The 21,666-nt window shown below is 42.9% G+C and overlaps 1 protein-coding gene across 1 annotated transcript; it reads right to left on the bottom strand.

Annotated features, from left to right (window-relative positions):
• Nucleotides 1-288: 288 nt before the first annotated feature.
• LOC310770907 (WD repeat-containing protein 76-like) lies at nt 289-8,629 on the bottom strand (the record flags this gene model as incomplete). The annotated part of the gene is made up of 7 exons (XM_083663604.1): nt 8,408-8,629; nt 7,041-7,202; nt 4,566-4,681; nt 4,225-4,332; nt 3,908-4,060; nt 3,759-3,812; nt 289-544 (listed from the first exon to the last, which is right to left on the bottom strand). The coding sequence occupies exons 1-7, from the start codon at nt 8,537-8,539 to the stop codon at nt 289-291; spliced, it is 981 nt and encodes a 326-aa protein (XP_083519730.1). The 5' UTR covers nt 8,540-8,629.
• Nucleotides 8,630-21,666: the final 13,037 nt, after the last annotated feature.

The raw sequence follows: 21,666 nt of genomic DNA, 5'->3' as shown, positions 1-21,666 counted from the left end.
GACAGCTGTCTATTTTTGAAAGAGCAGTTGGAGTATCAGGATGTTGGAAATAGTCCTGAAAGTGAGACAAATAGTAAAGGGAGAAACTAGGTTTTCTGAAGCTTTGAACCAATTGTGAACCTGGGGACATCTGCTGGTCAAATTTGAAACAGGATGCCCCCTAAAAACAATGATTTAGTAGCCTAGTCTACATTATCCTGAAACAAATCCAATTTGTGGGACTTCATAATAGACATATGTAGGCATTTATAAATGGTGGCGTTGTTCGTGCACGTTTTGGTCCTGGTCTCAGTTGGTGAAGACATGCAGGCGTCCTGAGTTGTTGCCGCCCAGCAAAGCATTCCTTGTAGGATGGAAGGCTGTGATGGACAGCACCGTGCTGAGGTGGTGGTCGTCTCTGAAGGAGTGCTGCAGCTGGCCGCTTTCGTGGAAGACCTGCACCTGGCGAGGCCGCTCCATGCTTCCCACCACAAAGCAGTCCTCTTGTTTAGGGTCCCACACTGCTGATAGCTTCGTCAGCCATCGGCCTGTGTTCAGGTTATGTCTGAAAATAAATTTCAGACAACTTAGCATACAGTATAGTCTGATGAAGAATGTGTTACCCACTTCTAGTAAAATCTGACTGGACTCACTGTAGCAGGAGTAATGGCATGTAAACAATTGCATTGCCTTTTCATGTGGTTTTTTCTACCAAAGAAAAAGAAAAGGAAATCCGCACTGTTTTTTAAGCTCCCACGTGAGTTTTTTAATTACAAAAAAGCAACGGGTCTTCATCAGGCAGTACAGAGAACAAGCTCTCTGTGCATGGGCATATATATAACCTCACATGGGGTGGTGGTGCCCCAATCAGGTGACGACAGACACCTGTGATCATTACAAAATACATAATTGTTGAAAGAGTCCACAAGAATACAACTTTTTTTAAAGATCATATAATAACAGAGGTAAACAAATTCTAAAATACCCGATACAAAAGAAATACAAGAAGTAAAACATGCAGGTGAATATTATTATCCCTATCTATACCAATAAGAAACCAAAGAAATGTAAAAGTATAGTACGGTAGGCCAAGGTAGGTTCAGGCAGGGTTTGAACCCAGGACTCCCAGGTGAGAGTCGTACGTGCTACCCACATGACCGAAGAGCCAGGCACATGTCTACAATGGCCAAGGTGTATACATATAACAACAGAATATAATAAAGTTAAAACATCACAGCAATGGCTTGACGTCTAGTTCTTCATTGAGGCCATACGGTGCCAACGTGTTGAGTGTATATATGTGAAAAGCCACACGTTGTAAAAGTCATTGTTCGTGGTCACCTCCTCTAGGGGGCTTTTCAACCTTCTCTATCCCCATGTACCGGAGTGAGGAGATGCTGTGTCCTGCTTGTTTGAAGTGGACTGCAACAGGGTTACGTTCATCACCGCATCTGATGTTGCTGCAATGCTCGCTAATCCTAGTGCGGAGGGCTCTAGACATTTTCCCCACATAAGCTAATCCACAAGGACATTTTATCTTTAAAAAAGTTGTATTCTTGTGGAAAGACCTACTCTTTCAACAATTATGTATTTTGTAATGATCACAGGTGTCTGTCATCACCTGATTGGGGCACCACCACCCCATGTGAGGTTATATATATGCCCATGCACAGAGAGCTTGTTCTCTGTACTGCCTGATGAAGACCCGTGAGGGTCAAAATGTTGCTTTTTTGTAATTAAAAAACTAACCGTGGGAGCTTAAAAAACAGTGTGCGGATTTCCTTTTCTTTTTCTATACGCGTATTTTTTCCAGCACCTGTTGAAATAATCTTGGATGTGCGTGCACTCTACTCTTCTGCATATTTCTACCAAAGACACACAATTGTTAATTTTGGTTTGACATTTTTTTTATGTACGGTAATTTAAGTGCCGAGTTGGAAAGGCTTGTTGTCGCTGTGATACTGGCTTATAATAAAACTGTAATAAAAATAGAAACAGTGATAAGTATTATGATGACCTGAGATAAACCTTCTACTACCCAAAACTCAAATGTATCAATCACTGTGGCACTGATGAAGATCCGCCATTAGGCCCTCTCTGCACTTTCACACAGAACCAAGCAGCCCTGCCATACAGGAGTGTGCTTTAGATAGCATCCACCCCTCCCGGATTGAAATTAGGCGTGAACCATGGGCGTTAAGCTTATTATGTCTGAGGAGTCTATTTATTTAATTTTATTTTGCCTTTATATAAACAGGTAAATCAGTGCGACCTGAATTTAACGAGCAACTTTCAATATTCGTCTGATCGACTTTATGGATCACAAAGGCAGCATCATGTATTACAAGCTACACGTAACGGAAGGCTTTCTTACCTTTGGTTCCAGTTTTTTTATAAAGCATATACCCATGTTGTGAAGTAGCCTAATTAAGTCCGTTCTGAAAGCGTGTTGACTGGAAGAAAAAAAGTGTGAAACAGCTGCAGTCTGATTTTAATAACGTTATCGACGGCGTCATTATAGACCACTTGGTTTCTACTTCTGGTTATGTCACTTTCAGAAGAACAGAGCGAATCTCAGGCACAGTGGGCAACGCAAGGCACACACCTGCTCAAGTGACTCGGGCTATAGTAGGAGCACAGTCTGAATGCTAACATTAGTTGTTTTTCGTAAGGGAACGCACAACAGGCGAGACAGCCTGCAGATATGCTTCGGTTAACTTATTTCTGATCGGAGAACTTCAATCTGGAGGTTGTTTTCCCTCAGTCCTCCTGTCATTTCTTTATGAATAAGCCGAGATTGCCGTCTTCCCGCGGCTTAGCCTTTTAGACAGACGTCGATTCTGCGCTGATACTACCTCTACCGGGGGAACGAAAGGCGTAACAAAATGACACGCCATTCCGTTCTTGCGACTTTTATACAGGAGGCATCATTCTACAGGCGGCGCCCCCGCCAGGCCAGTAAAATAATTGCAATTTGTTTTTTTGTTTTTCTGCTCTCCCCAAAATTTAAATATACCTTTATGGCATATTATTACAATTACAATATAGCAATAATGGTGTTGACAGTAATAGAAGATGCCAAATCATTCAAAACAATCAGCATTTTGCTTTTAGGAGCATTGTGCCAGCGTGCGGCGCTGTTCCAAAACATGTAAACGTGTCGTTGCCTGCGAAACGCTCATCCCATAATACAAATGTTCGCATCGCATCCCATAATAGTATGATGATACTTGGGATGCCATTGCGAACATAGATGCGAACAGGTTAGCTAAAAGTTTAGCGTCACCAGCGAGGGGCCCCACCGTTGCGGTCGAGGTACATTTCGAAATCCCTCCAGGCCTGAAAATCTTTCTAGGGGAAACACTGCAGGAGGCGAGACATAACGCTGCAACGAACGCGGCTTTCACAGTCTGTGTTAAAGGGGCTATAGATTGAGACAGCTTTCCTGATTTCCCCTCCCCTGATCAGGTAACATAATGACTTTGGAAAAACAGTTAGCAAGCACGACTCCCATAAAGATATATAAAAAGTATACAGGTGCCTGGGTCGGAGGATACTAGTAGGTGACAGATGTCCCGGCACACGCGGTTTAAGAAAAAATATCTTATTTATTGTGGGCAAGCAAGGTGATGAACGTTTCGCCTAGAAGCCTTCTAGGCGAAACGTTCATCACCTTGCTTGTATAATAAGATATTTTTTCTTAAACCGTGTGTGCCGGGACATCTGTAACATAATGACTTTCCCACACTGAGAGGCTATGTTCAAGTGAGTGGATGTACCCGATGGAAGTCAGCAAAGGAGCTGTGGTGGTCATTGCTGAGGTGTCATATATCCTATGGAAAAAGAAAAGAAAATGCACATTCAATTTAGAGATGTAATTCCAAAACAAGTAGTGCAGTGCAAGTGCTTTAAGCTGTGTCAGCCCCACCTAATCGTGTTGTCCATACAGGAGCTGAGCACTCTGTTCCCTGTACTAGGGGAGAAATAAGCACTGGTTATGCTTAAAGAGTGGCCGTGCAGCTGGCAGACCGCCTGGCTCTCGGTCTTCTTCAGACAGCGGCTATCGTAAATACTCACAAGCCTGCAGAGAAGAAGGAAAATTAGTTTGGACTATTTATAGACTGGACAGACTACAGCTGAACTGACTACAAGCAGGCAATCCAATTTAACAACTTTAGAAAACAAATGATCAAAGTGATTACTGCTCTGGAGAAAATATAAATTAATCAAAGATATGAGTCATACCTGCTCTCGGCCACTGCAAAGTACTGCTTGTTTAGTGGATGGACGCTAACACAGTGAAGGCTCTTGGGGTTGAGGGTGTAGAGGGTGTGGAGGGACTCATGGGAGTTGCTGCAGAGAAATTAAAAACATTAAGAGATTAGAAGCAGCTTTGTACCAGTCTGGAAAACATTATGCATGTTTCTGACAATGTTGTTTATGATTAATAAAAAAAGAGAGCAGGCGGTTAGCACTCTTCATGCTTACTGACATTCAACATGATGAAGAGAGATGGTAAAGAATAGAGAAGTGCTGCATTTTTTAAATCATTAATACAACAGTTGAAGAAGATGGCAGTATGTTACCCTGGGGTGCGCCTATCCACAATGGCAACATCTCCACCAAATTGCCCGACAACTAGTGTCATACAGTCATGTGACAGGAAGTCAAAGGTTTTCAGGCCATCTTCAATAGAATACACCTGGTAGGAAGTAGAAAATGATTCAGATCAGCTGGTGAAGTAGGAATATCTTAAAACTGGAGTGGGTTTACAATTCATGCACGATTTTACATCAACTTAATGAGGACATGGAATGTTTTTTTAAACATCTCCACTGATTTATAAGTTTGTTGCAAAGCAGTAATGAGTAAGTCCAGAATATTTCAGCAAAATTAACAGATGTTGTGCTTGAGGGCGGCTGTTCCAACTACAGATTGTTTATTTTTTCTATATGCACACATCCAGGGAGAATCGAATTGAAAACCTTAACAAGCGTTAATGACCCATGCCAGCAGGCGGGGGAGGATTTCTCAATGCAGAAAATATATAGAGAATATATAGAGAAGGTAAACACTGTCCATCTGCTTATATTACGGAGATTGTAAACTGATGCAAAGTGGGTTGAAAATCGGCAAAGCCTTCCTTTAATTACACATAGCTGCATCAAGACTTGTTTGTGTAAAAACTGTTCCTGAAATGGAACTGTACACCTGTGATGTCAGCCCCAGCAGAATGTCCAGCAACAAGTGATGTCACAGGTGTTTAACACCCATTTAGAATCCTACCCTTTTCTCCATACTGTATTTCTGCCCTGGGGGCCTGTATCTTATTATAATATATATAGGGGGGGGGGGGGGGGGAGGTTCATAATGATCATGAGCCCAAAATGTAAATTCATTACCCCCGCCCCCCCAAAAAATAAAATAATAATAACACCGCGCTCTTCAAGTTAAAAGGTATTGGTTCAAACTGTACTTACTGGCTGAAATTATGATTATTATTATCATTATATATACAGTATATATATATTGTTACAGAGTGATATGTGATTGACATGTGATTGTCAGGGACCCCCTTGTTTAACTCATTGAGTGCCAATGACGTCGATCGACGTCAAATGCGTTTTTTGACGGTGGGACGTGGATCAAAGCCTCCTGCATCTCCTGTACAAATATTGTAGCTATTGGATGTGTATAACCTATTTTACGGACTCATTAGGTGGCGACAGTGCTCTCCAGATTAGAGAAAGGTCAGGAAAACAGTAGGAAAAAGCCCCGTGATGAAAGTGAAACCGCTCATGCTGCAGGCGGAGCCATATAGATTGCTCTGGCTGCAGCTGACGTTGGCTGCGAACAGCAGTCAATCCGCTCCCACAACTGAGCCCCTCTGCCTCTGTCTGTCTGTCTGCATAGTTTCTCCACACGATTAGCCGCCAGAAAAGCAGCACCCGACACTGAAAAGCCAAACAATTCTCAGCAGTCCGGTTTGGCTTTTCCGTGTCGCGCTGGGAGCCGGCGCACAAAAACGGAGCACTCCGAAAATAGACGCTGGGTGCGTGAGGCTGTGTGTTAGTGTGGGGAGGAGTTTGCAGCTGAGGGGGGGGGAGAGGGGGGTGGGGCACGCAGGGCACCACACAACTACACCACATCACTACATCAGAAAATATTAGCTAGAGTCAGTGAATGTGCTTGAAATGCTTCATTTCACAAAAGGCTGAATAACTCAGCTTCTAATTTGAAACGCCTGAAAACGCTGAAAACAACCTATCTTCTCCGGCTCATAACTAAAGAACGGAAAATGGTATCAATAAACTTTTTTTTGCTGATGATACAATAGAGTCTCCTTGTTCTTTGTGCGTGTTCGGTGTTTACATAGTAATATCACACAATATTCTGTGGGCCTCGAGAAATCACTGAAAACGCTCTGAAACTCTGGCACTGGGAGCGTCCGTTCTCCAAAAGTGGCTGGCACTCAATGAGTTAATTATAATATGTCAATTTACGTCTTTGCATCAGAGGATCAAACAGGAAGTGGGAGTGGCTTAGAGATTATATCCGTGGCATTTCAGGTGCGCAGGCCCCCCCCCCCCCTCTCTGCCATGTTGGTCTGCTAGTCTGATCAGGAAGCCATGTATCGCTCCTGTTCCCCAGTGCTCTATTGATCCCTCCGTTTCCACGTGTATGGGTGTGACTGTGTGTGTGAGATATTATTTTGAATTAGCGTCCCCAATCTACTGAACGGGAGCTGCTGATGGCCCGCTCCACACTACCGACTGAGCTGTCCACACAAGCCGGGCTGTCTAGGTGTCATCGCCCCATGCTGATAGCAGGTGAGCTGCTCCCATTCACTTTGTGACTTCTTGTTTGATATTTCTGTGCAAAGACGTTCTGTGTTGTTGTGGCAGGTGTGGACTGACTAGACACGAGCTTGATCCTATTTTGAGAGCCAGATCTGTCACAATATATATATATATATATATATATATAGTAAATTCGTAGATAGATGCCACTGGGGAAGGGGGGGTGATCAATAAAACTACATTTTATGGAACAAAATTTACATCTTCAAAGAGGGCCTTCTCTACATCCATGCAGCGTAGAGATCCATCGTAGCTGAGGGTCAGCAGGTGGCTAGGATGAGTCCTGGAGAACATCATGCAGCTCACTGGACGCTGAGAGTGGGGCTCAAAAAGCAGCACGCCATCATCACCGTAATCACCACCCTTAACTCATTGAATGCCATGGACGTCCTTCGACGTCCAATTAAATAGTGACGTAGAGTGCCACGGACGTCCTTCGACGTCCAATGCGTTTTTTGACGGTGGGACGTCGATCAAAGCCTTCCGCAGCTCCTGTACAACTATAGTAGCTATTGGAGGTCTATAACCTATTTTACAGAAGCCTTAGGTGGCGACAGTGCTCTCCAGATTACAGAAATGTCAGGAATACACAGCCTGAAATAGCCTTGATGAAAGAGAACCCGCTCATGCTGCAGTCCAGAGCCATGTAGATTGTTCTGGCTGCAACTGACGGTGCGTGCGAACACAGTCAATCCGCGCACACAACTGAGTCCTTCTGCCTCTGTCTGTCTGTCAGCATAGTTTCTCCACATGATTAGCCGCTAGAAAAGCAGCAGCGCGACACTGAAAAGCCAAACCTTTCACTGCAGTCCGCGTGTGGCTTCTCCATGTTGCGCTGCCTGGGAGGCGGCGCTTCCCAGGCTTCCTAGACGCTTGGTGCGAGGCTGTGTGTTACTAGTGTGGGGAGGAGTTTTCAGCTGAGGGGGGGGAGGGGGGGAGGGGGGGTGGGGCACGCAGGGCAGGACACAACTACACCACATCACTACATCAGAAAATATTACCGTATCTAGAGTCAGTGAATGTGCTTGAAATGCTGCATTTCACAAAAGGCTGAATATCTCAGCTTATAATTTGAAATGCCTGAAAACGCTGAAAACAACCTATCTTCTCCGGCTCATAACTAAAGAACGGAAAATGGTATCAATAAACTTTTTTTTGCTGATGATACAATAGAGTCTCCTTGTTCTTTTTGCGTGTTCGGTGTTTACATAGTAATATCACACAATATTCTGTGGGCCTCGAGAAATCACTGAAAACGCTCTGAAAACTCTGGCACTGGGAGCGTCCGTTCTCCAAAAGTGGCTGGCACTCAATGAGTTAAAGAGTAAATAATAAATCAATCAAGTTGTACTGTAACACTGTACTTTTCCCCTAAGTGTCCAGTCATTGATGTTTTACTTCAGGAACTCATTTCCTTGTCATTTTAGCGGACATCCACAGGCTGGCAAAAGTAGGAACCAAATTTATGTATTTTTTGTGTCACTGGAATACGATTCAGAACATCCAAACTCCCAAATTCTAAAAAGATGGTGTTAGCAAATGGTTATGATCAAAGCAAAGAAACTCACCAAGTTCCAGAGTCCTACATGCCCCCATTTATCTCCTGCAGCCATGAGCAGACTGCTAGTGCAGGGGTGGAAGGCAGCAGAGTATATGCGTTGTTGAACCACTTTGGCCACTTGATCTTCAGTTATCCTCATGGTCTTAAGGGAAGAGCGATACCTGCATCACCTGCAACCACAAAGATGAACTGTAAAAGACCACACAAAAATATATTGTATAGTCAATTCTATTTAAACGCCCAGCGATGCATCAACATTTTTTTTTTTTTACAAATGTCAGATGTCTAAATATTCAGACTTAAACATCATAAACAGTCAGGACACAAAGTGACAAACAGGAGTCATGAGGTAAAGTTGTTTGAAGCCACTGTAGTTATCATAGTCTGAAGTCTCTAGTCGACTTCCTCAACGGTGGGACTGTGAGCCGGCTCCCGCCTGCTCTCTGCAGCCCTGTGCAGGTGTTGCTCTCTGGTACAACACACAATCTCCAGCTCTTTCTACGGGTGCTGGTACTGTTCTTTATCAGCCAGCTGGTTGTTATCCAGCCAGGCGATGGCCTGGTGGCACCTCTCCGCACCTTCCTCTGGTCCTCCTCGCTAATCTTGCCCTTCACGTTGAAGGCGTATGACTCCAGGGATTTTTTTTTATTATTTTTTGTGCATTCGTGCAGGACTTCACCTGGGAGGATCGACAGGCAAGGGAACAACTGTGGCCGAAAATCAAGCAAGCCAGATCGCTGGGTAAGGTGGCTTTCTACAAAGGCCACGTCGCAGTAATTGATGGACGTACAGTAAAGGCTTAATGTATTAAATGCAAACAGCAGTCAAAAGAAACAAGAAAAAAAACATATAGACAATATTCCAAGGTTTGGCCTGCCATTAAGAGAACAGTATAAAACTCAATCAATTGCGACTCCAAGAATGAACAGTCTAAATTCTTCGCCATACGGTGCATTACGCAAAACAGCCAGAAGATGGCGATGTTGCCCAAGGCAAACAGCCTGGCAGATAGCTAAAACGTCTAAAACAAGCAGCTATTGACAGCTGTCTATTTTTGAAAGAGCAGTTGGAGTATCAGGATGTTGGAAATAGTCCTGAAAGTGAGACAAATAGTAAAGGGAGAAACTAGGTTTTCTGAAGCTTTGAACCAATTGTGAACCTGGGGACATCTGCTGGTCAAATTTGAAACAGGATGCCCCCTAAAAACAATGATTTAGTAGCCTAGTCTACATTATCCTGAAACAAATCCAATTTGTGGGACTTCATAATAGACATATGTAGGCATTTATAAATGGTGGCGTTGTTCGTGCACGTTTTGGTCCTGGTCTCAGTTGGTGAAGACATGCAGGCGTCCTGAGTTGTTGCCGCCCAGCAAAGCATTCCTTGTAGGATGGAAGGCTGTGATGGACAGCACCGTGCTGAGGTGGTGGTCGTCTCTGAAGGAGTGCTGCAGCTGGCCGCTTTCGTGGAAGACCTGCACCTGGCGAGGCCGCTCCATGCTTCCCACCACAAAGCAGTCCTCTTGTTTAGGGTCCCACACTGCTGATAGCTTCGTCAGCCATCGGCCTGTGTTCAGGTTATGTCTGAAAATAAATTTCAGACAACTTAGCATACAGTATAGTCTGATGAAGAATGTGTTACCCACTTCTAGTAAAATCTGACTGGACTCACTGTAGCAGGAGTAATGGCATGTAAACAATTGCATTGCCTTTTCATGTGGTTTTTTCTACCAAAGAAAAAGAAAAGGAAATCCGCACTGTTTTTTAAGCTCCCACGTGAGTTTTTTAATTACAAAAAAGCAACGGGTCTTCATCAGGCAGTACAGAGAACAAGCTCTCTGTGCATGGGCATATATATAACCTCACATGGGGTGGTGGTGCCCCAATCAGGTGACGACAGACACCTGTGATCATTACAAAATACATAATTGTTGAAAGAGTCCACAAGAATACAACTTTTTTTAAAGATCATATAATAACAGAGGTAAACAAATTCTAAAATACCCGATACAAAAGAAATACAAGAAGTAAAACATGCAGGTGAATATTATTATCCCTATCTATACCAATAAGAAACCAAAGAAATGTAAAAGTATAGTACGGTAGGCCAAGGTAGGTTCAGGCAGGGTTTGAACCCAGGACTCCCAGGTGAGAGTCGTACGTGCTACCCACATGACCGAAGAGCCAGGCACATGTCTACAATGGCCAAGGTGTATACATATAACAACAGAATATAATAAAGTTAAAACATCACAGCAATGGCTTGACGTCTAGTTCTTCATTGAGGCCATACGGTGCCAACGTGTTGAGTGTATATATGTGAAAAGCCACACGTTGTAAAAGTCATTGTTCGTGGTCACCTCCTCTAGGGGGCTTTTCAACCTTCTCTATCCCCATGTACCGGAGTGAGGAGATGCTGTGTCCTGCTTGTTTGAAGTGGACTGCAACAGGGTTACGTTCATCACCGCATCTGATGTTGCTGCAATGCTCGCTAATCCTAGTGCGGAGGGCTCTAGACATTTTCCCCACATAAGCTAATCCACAAGGACATTTTATCTTTAAAAAAGTTGTATTCTTGTGGAAAGACCTACTCTTTCAACAATTATGTATTTTGTAATGATCACAGGTGTCTGTCATCACCTGATTGGGGCACCACCACCCCATGTGAGGTTATATATATGCCCATGCACAGAGAGCTTGTTCTCTGTACTGCCTGATGAAGACCCGTGAGGGTCAAAATGTTGCTTTTTTGTAATTAAAAAACTAACCGTGGGAGCTTAAAAAACAGTGTGCGGATTTCCTTTTCTTTTTCTATACGCGTATTTTTTCCAGCACCTGTTGAAATAATCTTGGATGTGCGTGCACTCTACTCTTCTGCATATTTCTACCAAAGACACACAATTGTTAATTTTGGTTTGACATTTTTTTTATGTACGGTAATTTAAGTGCCGAGTTGGAAAGGCTTGTTGTCGCTGTGATACTGGCTTATAATAAAACTGTAATAAAAATAGAAACAGTGATAAGTATTATGATGACCTGAGATAAACCTTCTACTACCCAAAACTCAAATGTATCAATCACTGTGGCACTGATGAAGATCCGCCATTAGGCCCTCTCTGCACTTTCACACAGAACCAAGCAGCCCTGCCATACAGGAGTGTGCTTTAGATAGCATCCACCCCTCCCGGATTGAAATTAGGCGTGAACCATGGGCGTTAAGCTTATTATGTCTGAGGAGTCTATTTATTTAATTTTATTTTGCCTTTATATAAACAGGTAAATCAGTGCGACCTGAATTTAACGAGCAACTTTCAATATTCGTCTGATCGACTTTATGGATCACAAAGGCAGCATCATGTATTACAAGCTACACGTAACGGAAGGCTTTCTTACCTTTGGTTCCAGTTTTTTTATAAAGCATATACCCATGTTGTGAAGTAGCCTAATTAAGTCCGTTCTGAAAGCGTGTTGACTGGAAGAAAAAAAGTGTGAAACAGCTGCAGTCTGATTTTAATAACGTTATCGACGGCGTCATTATAGACCACTTGGTTTCTACTTCTGGTTATGTCACTTTCAGAAGAACAGAGCGAATCTCAGGCACAGTGGGCAACGCAAGGCACACACCTGCTCAAGTGACTCGGGCTATAGTAGGAGCACAGTCTGAATGCTAACATTAGTTGTTTTTCGTAAGGGAACGCACAACAGGCGAGACAGCCTGCAGATATGCTTCGGTTAACTTATTTCTGATCGGAGAACTTCAATCTGGAGGTTGTTTTCCCTCAGTCCTCCTGTCATTTCTTTATGAATGAGCCGAGATTGCCGTCTTCCCGCGGCTTAGCCTTTTAGACAGACGTCGATTCTGCGCTGATACTACCTCTACCGGGGGAACGAAAGGCGTAACAAAATGACACGCCATTCCGTTCTTGCGACTTTTATACAGGAGGCATCATTCTACAGGCGGCGCCCCCGCCAGGCCAGTAAAATAATTGCAATTTGTTTTTTTGTTTTTCTGCTCTCCCCAAAATTTAAATATACCTTTATGGCATATTATTACAATTACAATATAGCAATAATGGTGTTGACAGTAATAGAAGATGCCAAATCATTCAAAACAATCAGCATTTTGCTTTTAGGAGCATTGTGCCAGCGTGCGGCGCTGTTCCAAAACATGTAAACGTGTCGTTGCCTGCGAAACGCTCATCCCATAATACAAATGTTCGCATCGCATCCCATAATAGTATGATGATACTTGGGATGCCATTGCGAACATAGATGCGAACAGGTTAGCTAAAAGTTTAGCGTCACCAGCGAGGGGCCCCACCGTTGCGGTCGAGGTACATTTCGAAATCCCTCCAGGCCTGAAAATCTTTCTAGGGGAAACACTGCAGGAGGCGAGACATAACGCTGCAACGAACGCGGCTTTCACAGTCTGTGTTAAAGGGGCTATAGATTGAGACAGCTTTCCTGATTTCCCCTCCCCTGATCAGGTAACATAATGACTTTGGAAAAACAGTTAGCAAGCACGACTCCCATAAAGATATATAAAAAGTATACAGGTGCCTGGGTCGGAGGATACTAGTAGGTGACAGATGTCCCGGCACACGCGGTTTAAGAAAAAATATCTTATTTATTGTGGGCAAGCAAGGTGATGAACGTTTCGCCTAGAAGCCTTCTAGGCGAAACGTTCATCACCTTGCTTGTATAATAAGATATTTTTTCTTAAACCGTGTGTGCCGGGACATCTGTAACATAATGACTTTCCCACACTGAGAGGCTATGTTCAAGTGAGTGGATGTACCCGATGGAAGTCAGCAAAGGAGCTGTGGTGGTCATTGCTGAGGTGTCATATATCCTATGGAAAAAGAAAAGAAAATGCACATTCAATTTAGAGATGTAATTCCAAAACAAGTAGTGCAGTGCAAGTGCTTTAAGCTGTGTCAGCCCCACCTAATCGTGTTGTCCATACAGGAGCTGAGCACTCTGTTCCCTGTACTAGGGGAGAAATAAGCACTGGTTATGCTTAAAGAGTGGCCGTGCAGCTGGCAGACCGCCTGGCTCTCGGTCTTCTTCAGACAGCGGCTATCGTAAATACTCACAAGCCTGCAGAGAAGAAGGAAAATTAGTTTGGACTATTTATAGACTGGACAGACTACAGCTGAACTGACTACAAGCAGGCAATCCAATTTAACAACTTTAGAAAACAAATGATCAAAGTGATTACTGCTCTGGAGAAAATATAAATTAATCAAAGATATGAGTCATACCTGCTCTCGGCCACTGCAAAGTACTGCTTGTTTAGTGGATGGACGCTAACACAGTGAAGGCTCTTGGGGTTGAGGGTGTAGAGGGTGTGGAGGGACTCATGGGAGTTGCTGCAGAGAAATTAAAAACATTAAGAGATTAGAAGCAGCTTTGTACCAGTCTGGAAAACATTATACATGTTTCTGACAATGTTGTTTATGATTAATAAAAAAAGAGAGCAGGCGGTTAGCACTCTTCATGCTTACTGACATTCAACATGATGAAGAGAGATGGTAAAGAATAGAGAAGTGCTGCATTTTTTAAATCATTAATACAACAGTTGAAGAAGATGGCAGTATGTTACCCTGGGGTGCGCCTATCCACAATGGCAACATCTCCACCAAATTGCCCGACAACTAGTGTCATACAGTCATGTGACAGGAAGTCAAAGGTTTTCAGGCCATCTTCAATAGAATACACCTGGTAGGAAGTAGAAAATGATTCAGATCAGCTGGTGAAGTAGGAATATCTTAAAACTGGAGTGGGTTTACAATTCATGCACGATTTTACATCAACTTAATGAGGACATGGAATGTTTTTTTAAACATCTCCACTGATTTATAAGTTTGTTGCAAAGCAGTAATGAGTAAGTCCAGAATATTTCAGCAAAATTAACAGATGTTGTGCTTGAGGGCGGCTGTTCCAACTACAGATTGTTTATTTTTTCTATATGCACACATCCAGGGAGAATCGAATTGAAAACCTTAACAAGCGTTAATGACCCATGCCAGCAGGCGGGGGAGGATTTCTCAATGCAGAAAATATATAGAGAATATATAGAGAAGGTAAACACTGTCCATCTGCTTATATTACGGAGATTGTAAACTGATGCAAAGTGGGTTGAAAATCGGCAAAGCCTTCCTTTAATTACACATAGCTGCATCAAGACTTGTTTGTGTAAAAACTGTTCCTGAAATGGAACTGTACACCTGTGATGTCAGCCCCAGCAGAATGTCCAGCAACAAGTGATGTCACAGGTGTTTAACACCCATTTAGAATCCTACCCTTTTCTCCATACTGTATTTCTGCCCTGGGGGCCTGTATCTTATTATAATATATATAGGGGGGGGGGGGGGGGAGGTTCATAATGATCATGAGCCCAAAATGTAAATTCATTACCCCCGCCCCCCCCAAAAATAAAATAATAATAACACCGCGCTCTTCAAGTTAAAAGGTATTGGTTCAAACTGTACTTACTGGCTGAAATTATGATTATTATTATCATTATATATACAGTATATATATATTGTTACAGAGTGATATGTGATTGACATGTGATTGTCAGGGACCCCCTTGTTTAACTCATTGAGTGCCAATGACGTCGATCGACGTCAAATGCGTTTTTTGACGGTGGGACGTGGATCAAAGCCTCCTGCATCTCCTGTACAAATATTGTAGCTATTGGATGTGTATAACCTATTTTACGGACTCATTAGGTGGCGACAGTGCTCTCCAGATTAGAGAAAGGTCAGGAAAACAGTAGGAAAAAGCCCCGTGATGAAAGTGAAACCGCTCATGCTGCAGGCGGAGCCATATAGATTGCTCTGGCTGCAGCTGACGTTGGCTGCGAACAGCAGTCAATCCGCTCCCACAACTGAGCCCCTCTGCCTCTGTCTGTCTGTCTGCATAGTTTCTCCACACGATTAGCCGCCAGAAAAGCAGCACCCGACACTGAAAAGCCAAACAATTCTCAGCAGTCCGGTTTGGCTTTTCCGTGTCGCGCTGGGAGCCGGCGCACAAAAACGGAGCACTCCGAAAATAGACGCTGGGTGCGTGAGGCTGTGTGTTAGTGTGGGGAGGAGTTTGCAGCTGAGGGGGGGGGGGAGGGGGGTGGGGCACGCAGGGCACCACACAACTACACCACGTCACTACATCAGAAAATATTAGCTAGAGTCAGTGAATGTGCTTGAAATGCTTCATTTCACAAAAGGCTGAATAACTCAGCTTCTAATTTGAAACGCCTGAAAACGCTGAAAACAACCTATCTTCTCCGGCTCATAACTAAAGAACGGAAAATGGTATCAATAAACTTTTTTTTGCTGATGATACAATAGAGTCTCCTTGTTCTTTGTGCGTGTTCGGTGTTTACATAGTAATATCACACAATATTCTGTGGGCCTCGAGAAATCACTGAAAACGCTCTGAAACTCTGGCACTGGGAGCGTCCGTTCTCCAAAAGTGGCTGGCACTCAATGAGTTAATTATAATATGTCAATTTACGTCTTTGCATCAGAGGATCAAACAGGAAGTGGGAGTGGCTTAGAGATTATATCCGTGGCATTTCAGGTGCGCAGGCCCCCCCCCCCCCCCTCTCTGCCATGTTGGTCTGCTAGTCTGATCAGGAAGCCATGTATCGCTCCTGTTCCCCAGTGCTCTATTGATCCCTCCGTTTCCACGTGTATGGGTGTGACTGTGTGTGTGAGATATTATTTTGAATTAGCGTCCCCAATCTACTGAACGGGAGCTGCTGATGGCCCGCTCCACACTACCGACTGAGCTGTCCACACAAGCCGGGCTGTCTAGGTGTCATCGCCCCATGCTGATAGCAGGTGAGCTGCTCCCATTCACTTTGTGACTTCTTGTTTGATATTTCTGTGCAAAGACGTTCTGTGTTGTTGTGGCAGGTGTGGACTGACTAGACACGAGCTTGATCCTATTTTGAGAGCCAGATCTGTCACAATATATATATATATATATATGGTGAAGAGAGGATTCCCATGTGCACAGCCAGTAGAAAAATCAGGTGCTGGTCGGTTGCAGGATAAACATGAAATGAAAAATTAAAGGAACCACCGCAACACTGAAAATGACTTACTGATGTTTATTTGTGAACAACGCGTTTCGCGTGCAGCTTCATCAGGTTCACAGAGAATGCAATTAACACCGACAGGTGAGTTAAATACATTAGGCAGGGTCACATGACCAATTATCACAGTCATCTTTTTTAAAGATACAAGTTACAAAACGAGTTTTTCAAAAGAGTGACATGTATTTACCAATATATCACAATTATGGCAGTTAATTTACATAGTATATCAAATATTTTTGAAGATATTTAAGATTTTTCAAAGGAAAAAATACATTAAGAAAAGTAAAGAGTTAATATTCAGTTACAGAATGAGAACATATTTTTTTTAAGACTAAGCATCTGCACTCCTTCTATCACTAAAGGGGGGGAAAAGTGTAATGGGACTTAGTGGCTCGTCTCTTCCTAGGCTCCAGATCACCTGTAGGAAGAGACAAATATTAATATAGGTCACAAAAAACAACTAAAATCTTGCATTTCATTAAGGCCAAAGGGTTCAATGGTGTGTAATTCAAAAATCCAGAAAGCCTCTCGTCTCAGAAGTTGATTGACCAGATTGCCTCCTCTTGGGTTGGGCTGTATTTTTTCTATGCCAACAAACTTGAGGGAAGTGGCTGCACCGTGATTCTTTTCTTTATAGTGTCTGGCAATTGCATAGTCCATGTTACCATTTCTGATAGCAGCTTTATGCTCGGCAATTCTCACTTTAAGATGGCGTTTAGTTTGCTAACAATATAACAATATTGTAACATTATCATTATGCTAACAATATCTTGTTTTTCAGAATGTATATTGATGACATCATTATGGGGTTTGCAGGCTCTGTAAATGAACTTAGGGCTTTTAGTGACTATATAAATAGCACTCACCCCACTTTGCATTTTACCATGGAATACAGTTGTGAAAATATCCATTTCCTGGATCTTTCGATAACTATCAATGAAAACAGAAAATTGGATACATCTATTTATCGAAAAGAAACTGACAGAAACACCATTCTGCATTCTACCAGTTTCCATCCTGACCATATGATCAGCAACATCCCTTATGGTCAGTTTGTGAGACTGAGGAGGATCTGCAGCAAAGTGGAGGATTATCAATCCAAAGCTAACGAAATGTCCCAGCGCTTTAAACAAAGGGGGTACAACCAAAAACTTATTGATCAAGCGGTTGAAAAAGCCAGTAGACGAGACAGGGGAGAATTACTGCACCCTGTCCCTAGACAGACTGAAAGTAGAGTCACTTTTGTGTCTGAGTATTCAACTGCTTCTAAACAAATCAAACGCATCATAAGTAAACATTGGCGTATTTTAGAATGCGACCCTAGTTTAAATCATTTGTCATCCTCTAGACCTCAGTTTTGTTTTAAAAGAGGCAGAAATGTAAGAGATGGTGTTATTAATTCTATGTATAAAGAACCTACTCCAACTAATTGGCTTTCTCAACAAGTATATGGTAATTACAGATGTGGAAAATGTGCACACTGCTCTAACACATTTGACACCAAGTCATTTAACCATCCACATTCAGGTAAGAAATATGCAATAAAAGAATTTATTAATTGTCTTTCCACCCATGTTGTTTATGCCTTGAAATGCCCCTGTGGCCTCATGTATGTGGGTCAAACTAAACGCCATCTTAAAGTGAGAATTGCCGAGCATAAAGCTGCTATCAGAAATGGTAACATGGACTATGCAATTGCCAGACACTATAAAGAAAAGAATCACGGTGCAGCCACTTCCCTCAAGTTTGTTGGCATAGAAAAAATACAGCCCAACCCAAGAGGAGGCAATCTGGTCAATCAACTTCTGAGACGAGAGGCTTTCTGGATTTTTGAATTACACACCATTGAACCCTTTGGCCTTAATGAAATGCAAGATTTTAGTTGTTTTTTGTGACCTATATTAATATTTGTCTCTTCCTACAGGTGATCTGGAGCCTAGGAAGAGACGAGCCACTAAGTCCCATTACACTTTTCCCCCCCTTTAGTGATAGAAGGAGTGCAGATGCTTAGTCTTAAAAAAATATGTTCTCATTCTGTAACTGAATATTAACTCTTTACTTTTCTTAATGTATTTTTTCCTTTGAAAAATCTTAAATATCTTCAAAAATATTTGATATACTATGTAAATTAACTGCCATAATTGTGATATATTGGTAAATACATGTCACTCTTTTGAAAAACTCGTTTTGTAACTTGTATCTTTAAAAAAGATGACTGTGATAATTGGTCATGTGACCCTGCCTAATGTATTTAACTCACCTGTCGGTGTTAATTGCATTCTCTGTGAACCTGATGAAGCTGCACGCGAAACGCGTTGTTCACAAATAAACATCAGTAAGTCATTTTCAGTGTTGCGGTGGTTCCTTTAATTTTTCATATATATATATATATATAGTAAATTCCTAGATAGATGCCACTGGGGAAGGGGGGGTGATCAATAAAACTACATTTTATGGAACAAAATTTACATCTTCAAAGAGGGCCTTCTCTACATCCATGCAGCGTAGAGATCCATCGTAGCTGAGGGTCAGCAGGTGGCTAGGATGAGTCCTGGAGAACATCATGCAGCTCACTGGACGCTGAGAGTGGGGCTCAAAAAGCAGCACGCCATCATCACCGTAATCACCACCCTTAACTCATTGAATGCCATGGACGTCCTTCGACGTCCAATTAAATAGTGACGTAGAGTGCCACGGACGTCCTTCGACGTCCAATGCGTTTTTTGACGGTGGGACGTCGATCAAAGCCTTCCGCAGCTCCTGTACAACTATAGTAGCTATTGGAGGTCTATAACCTATTTTACAGAAGCCTTAGGTGGCGACAGTGCTCTCCAGATTACAGAAATGTCAGGAATACACAGCCTGAAATAGCCTTGATGAAAGAGAACCCGCTCATGCTGCAGTCCAGAGCCATGTAGATTGTTCTGGCTGCAACTGACGGTGCGTGCGAACACAGTCAATCCGCGCACACAACTGAGTCCTTCTGCCTCTGTCTGTCTGTCAGCATAGTTTCTCCACATGATTAGCCGCTAGAAAAGCAGCAGCGCGACACTGAAAAGCCAAACCTTTCACTGCAGTCCGCGTGTGGCTTCTCCATGTTGCGCTGCCTGGGAGGCGGCGCTTCCCAGGCTTCCTAGACGCTTGGTGCGAGGCTGTGTGTTACTAGTGTGGGGAGGAGTTTTCAGCTGAGGGGGGGGAGGGGGGGAGGGGGGGTGGGGCACGCAGGGCAGGACACAACTACACCACATCACTACATCAGAAAATATTACCGTATCTAGAGTCAGTGAATGTGCTTGAAATGCTGCATTTCACAAAAGGCTGAATATCTCAGCTTATAATTTGAAATGCCTGAAAACGCTGAAAACAACCTATCTTCTCCGGCTCATAACTAAAGAACGGAAAATGGTATCAATAAACTTTTTTTTGCTGATGATACAATAGAGTCTCCTTGTTCTTTTTGCGTGTTCGGTGTTTACATAGTAATATCACACAATATTCTGTGGGCCTCGAGAAATCACTGAAAACGCTCTGAAAACTCTGGCACTGGGAGCGTCCGTTCTCCAAAAGTGGCTGGCACTCAATGAGTTAAAGAGTAAATAATAAATCAATCAAGTTGTACTGTAACACTGTACTTTTCCCCTAAGTGTCCAGTCATTGATGTTTTACTTCAGGAACTCATTTCCTTGTCATTTTAGCGGACATCCACAGGCTGGCAAAAGTAGGAACCAAATTTATGTATTTTTTGTGTCACTGGAATACGATTCAGAACATCCAAACTCCCAAATTCTAAAAAGATGGTGTTAGCAAATGGTTATGATCAAAGCAAAGAAACTCACCAAGTTCCAGAGTCCTACATGCCCCCATTTATCTCCTGCAGCCATGAGCAGACTGCTAGTGCAGGGGTGGAAGGCAGCAGAGTATATGCGTTGTTGAACCACTTTGGCCACTTGATCTTCAGTTATCCTCATGGTCTTAAGGGAAGAGCGATACCTGCATCACCTGCAACCACAAAGATGAACTGTAAAAGACCACACAAAAATATATTGTATAGTCAATTCTATTTAAACGCCCAGCGATGCATCAACATTTTTTTTTTTTTTTACAAATGTCAGATGTCTAAATATTCAGACTTAAACATCATAAACAGTCAGGACACAAAGTGACAAACAGGAGTCATGAGGTAAAGTTGTTTGAAGCCACTGTAGTTATCATAGTCTGAAGTCTCTAGTCGACTAGTCAACGGTGGGACTGTGAGCCGGGTCCCGCCTGCTCTCTGCAGCCCTGTGCAGGTGTTGCTCTCTGGTACAACACACAATCTCCAGCTCTTTCTACGGGTGCTGGTACTGTTCTTTATCAGCCAGCTGGTTGTTATCCAGCCAGGCGATGGCCTGGTGGCACCTCTCCGCACCTTCCTCTGGTCCTCCTCGCTAATCTTGCCCTTCACGTTGAAGGCGTATGACTCCAGGGATTTTTATTTTTTATTTTTTGTGCATTCGTGCAGGACTTCACCTGGGAGGATCGACAGGCAAGGGAACAACTGTGGCCGAAAATCAAGCAAGCCAGATCGCTGGGTAAGGTGGCTTTCTACAAAGGCCACGTCGCAGTAATTGATGGACGTACAGTAAAGGCTTAATGTATTAAATGCAAACAGCAGTCAAAAGAAACAAGAAAAAAAACATATAGACAATATTCCAAGGTTTGGCCTGCCATTAAGAGAACAGTATAAAACTCAATCAATTGCGACTCCAAGAATGAACAGTCTAAATTCTTCGCCATACGGTGCATTACGCAAAACAGCCAGAAGATGGCGATGTTGCCCAAGGCAAACAGCCTGGCAGATAGCTAAAACGTCTAAAACAAGCAGCTATTGACAGCTGTCTATTTTTGAAAGAGCAGTTGGAGTATCAGGATGTTGGAAATAGTCCTGAAAGTGAGACAAATAGTAAAGGGAGAAACTAGGTTTTCTGAAGCTTTGAACCAATTGTGAACCTGGGGACATCTGCTGGTCAAATTTGAAACAGGATGCCCCCTAAAAACAATGATTTAGTAGCCTAGTCTACATTATCCTGAAACAAATCCAATTTGTGGGACTTCATAATAGACATATGTAGGCATTTATAAATGGTGGCGTTGTTCGTGCACGTTTTGGTCCTGGTC

This window comes from Poromitra crassiceps, assembly GCF_964638095.1.
Source record: "Poromitra crassiceps genome assembly, contig: HAP1_SCAFFOLD_257, whole genome shotgun sequence".
Lineage (NCBI taxonomy): Eukaryota > Metazoa > Chordata > Actinopteri > Beryciformes > Melamphaidae > Poromitra > Poromitra crassiceps.
This window is presented reverse-complemented; position numbering and strand designations above follow the sequence as displayed.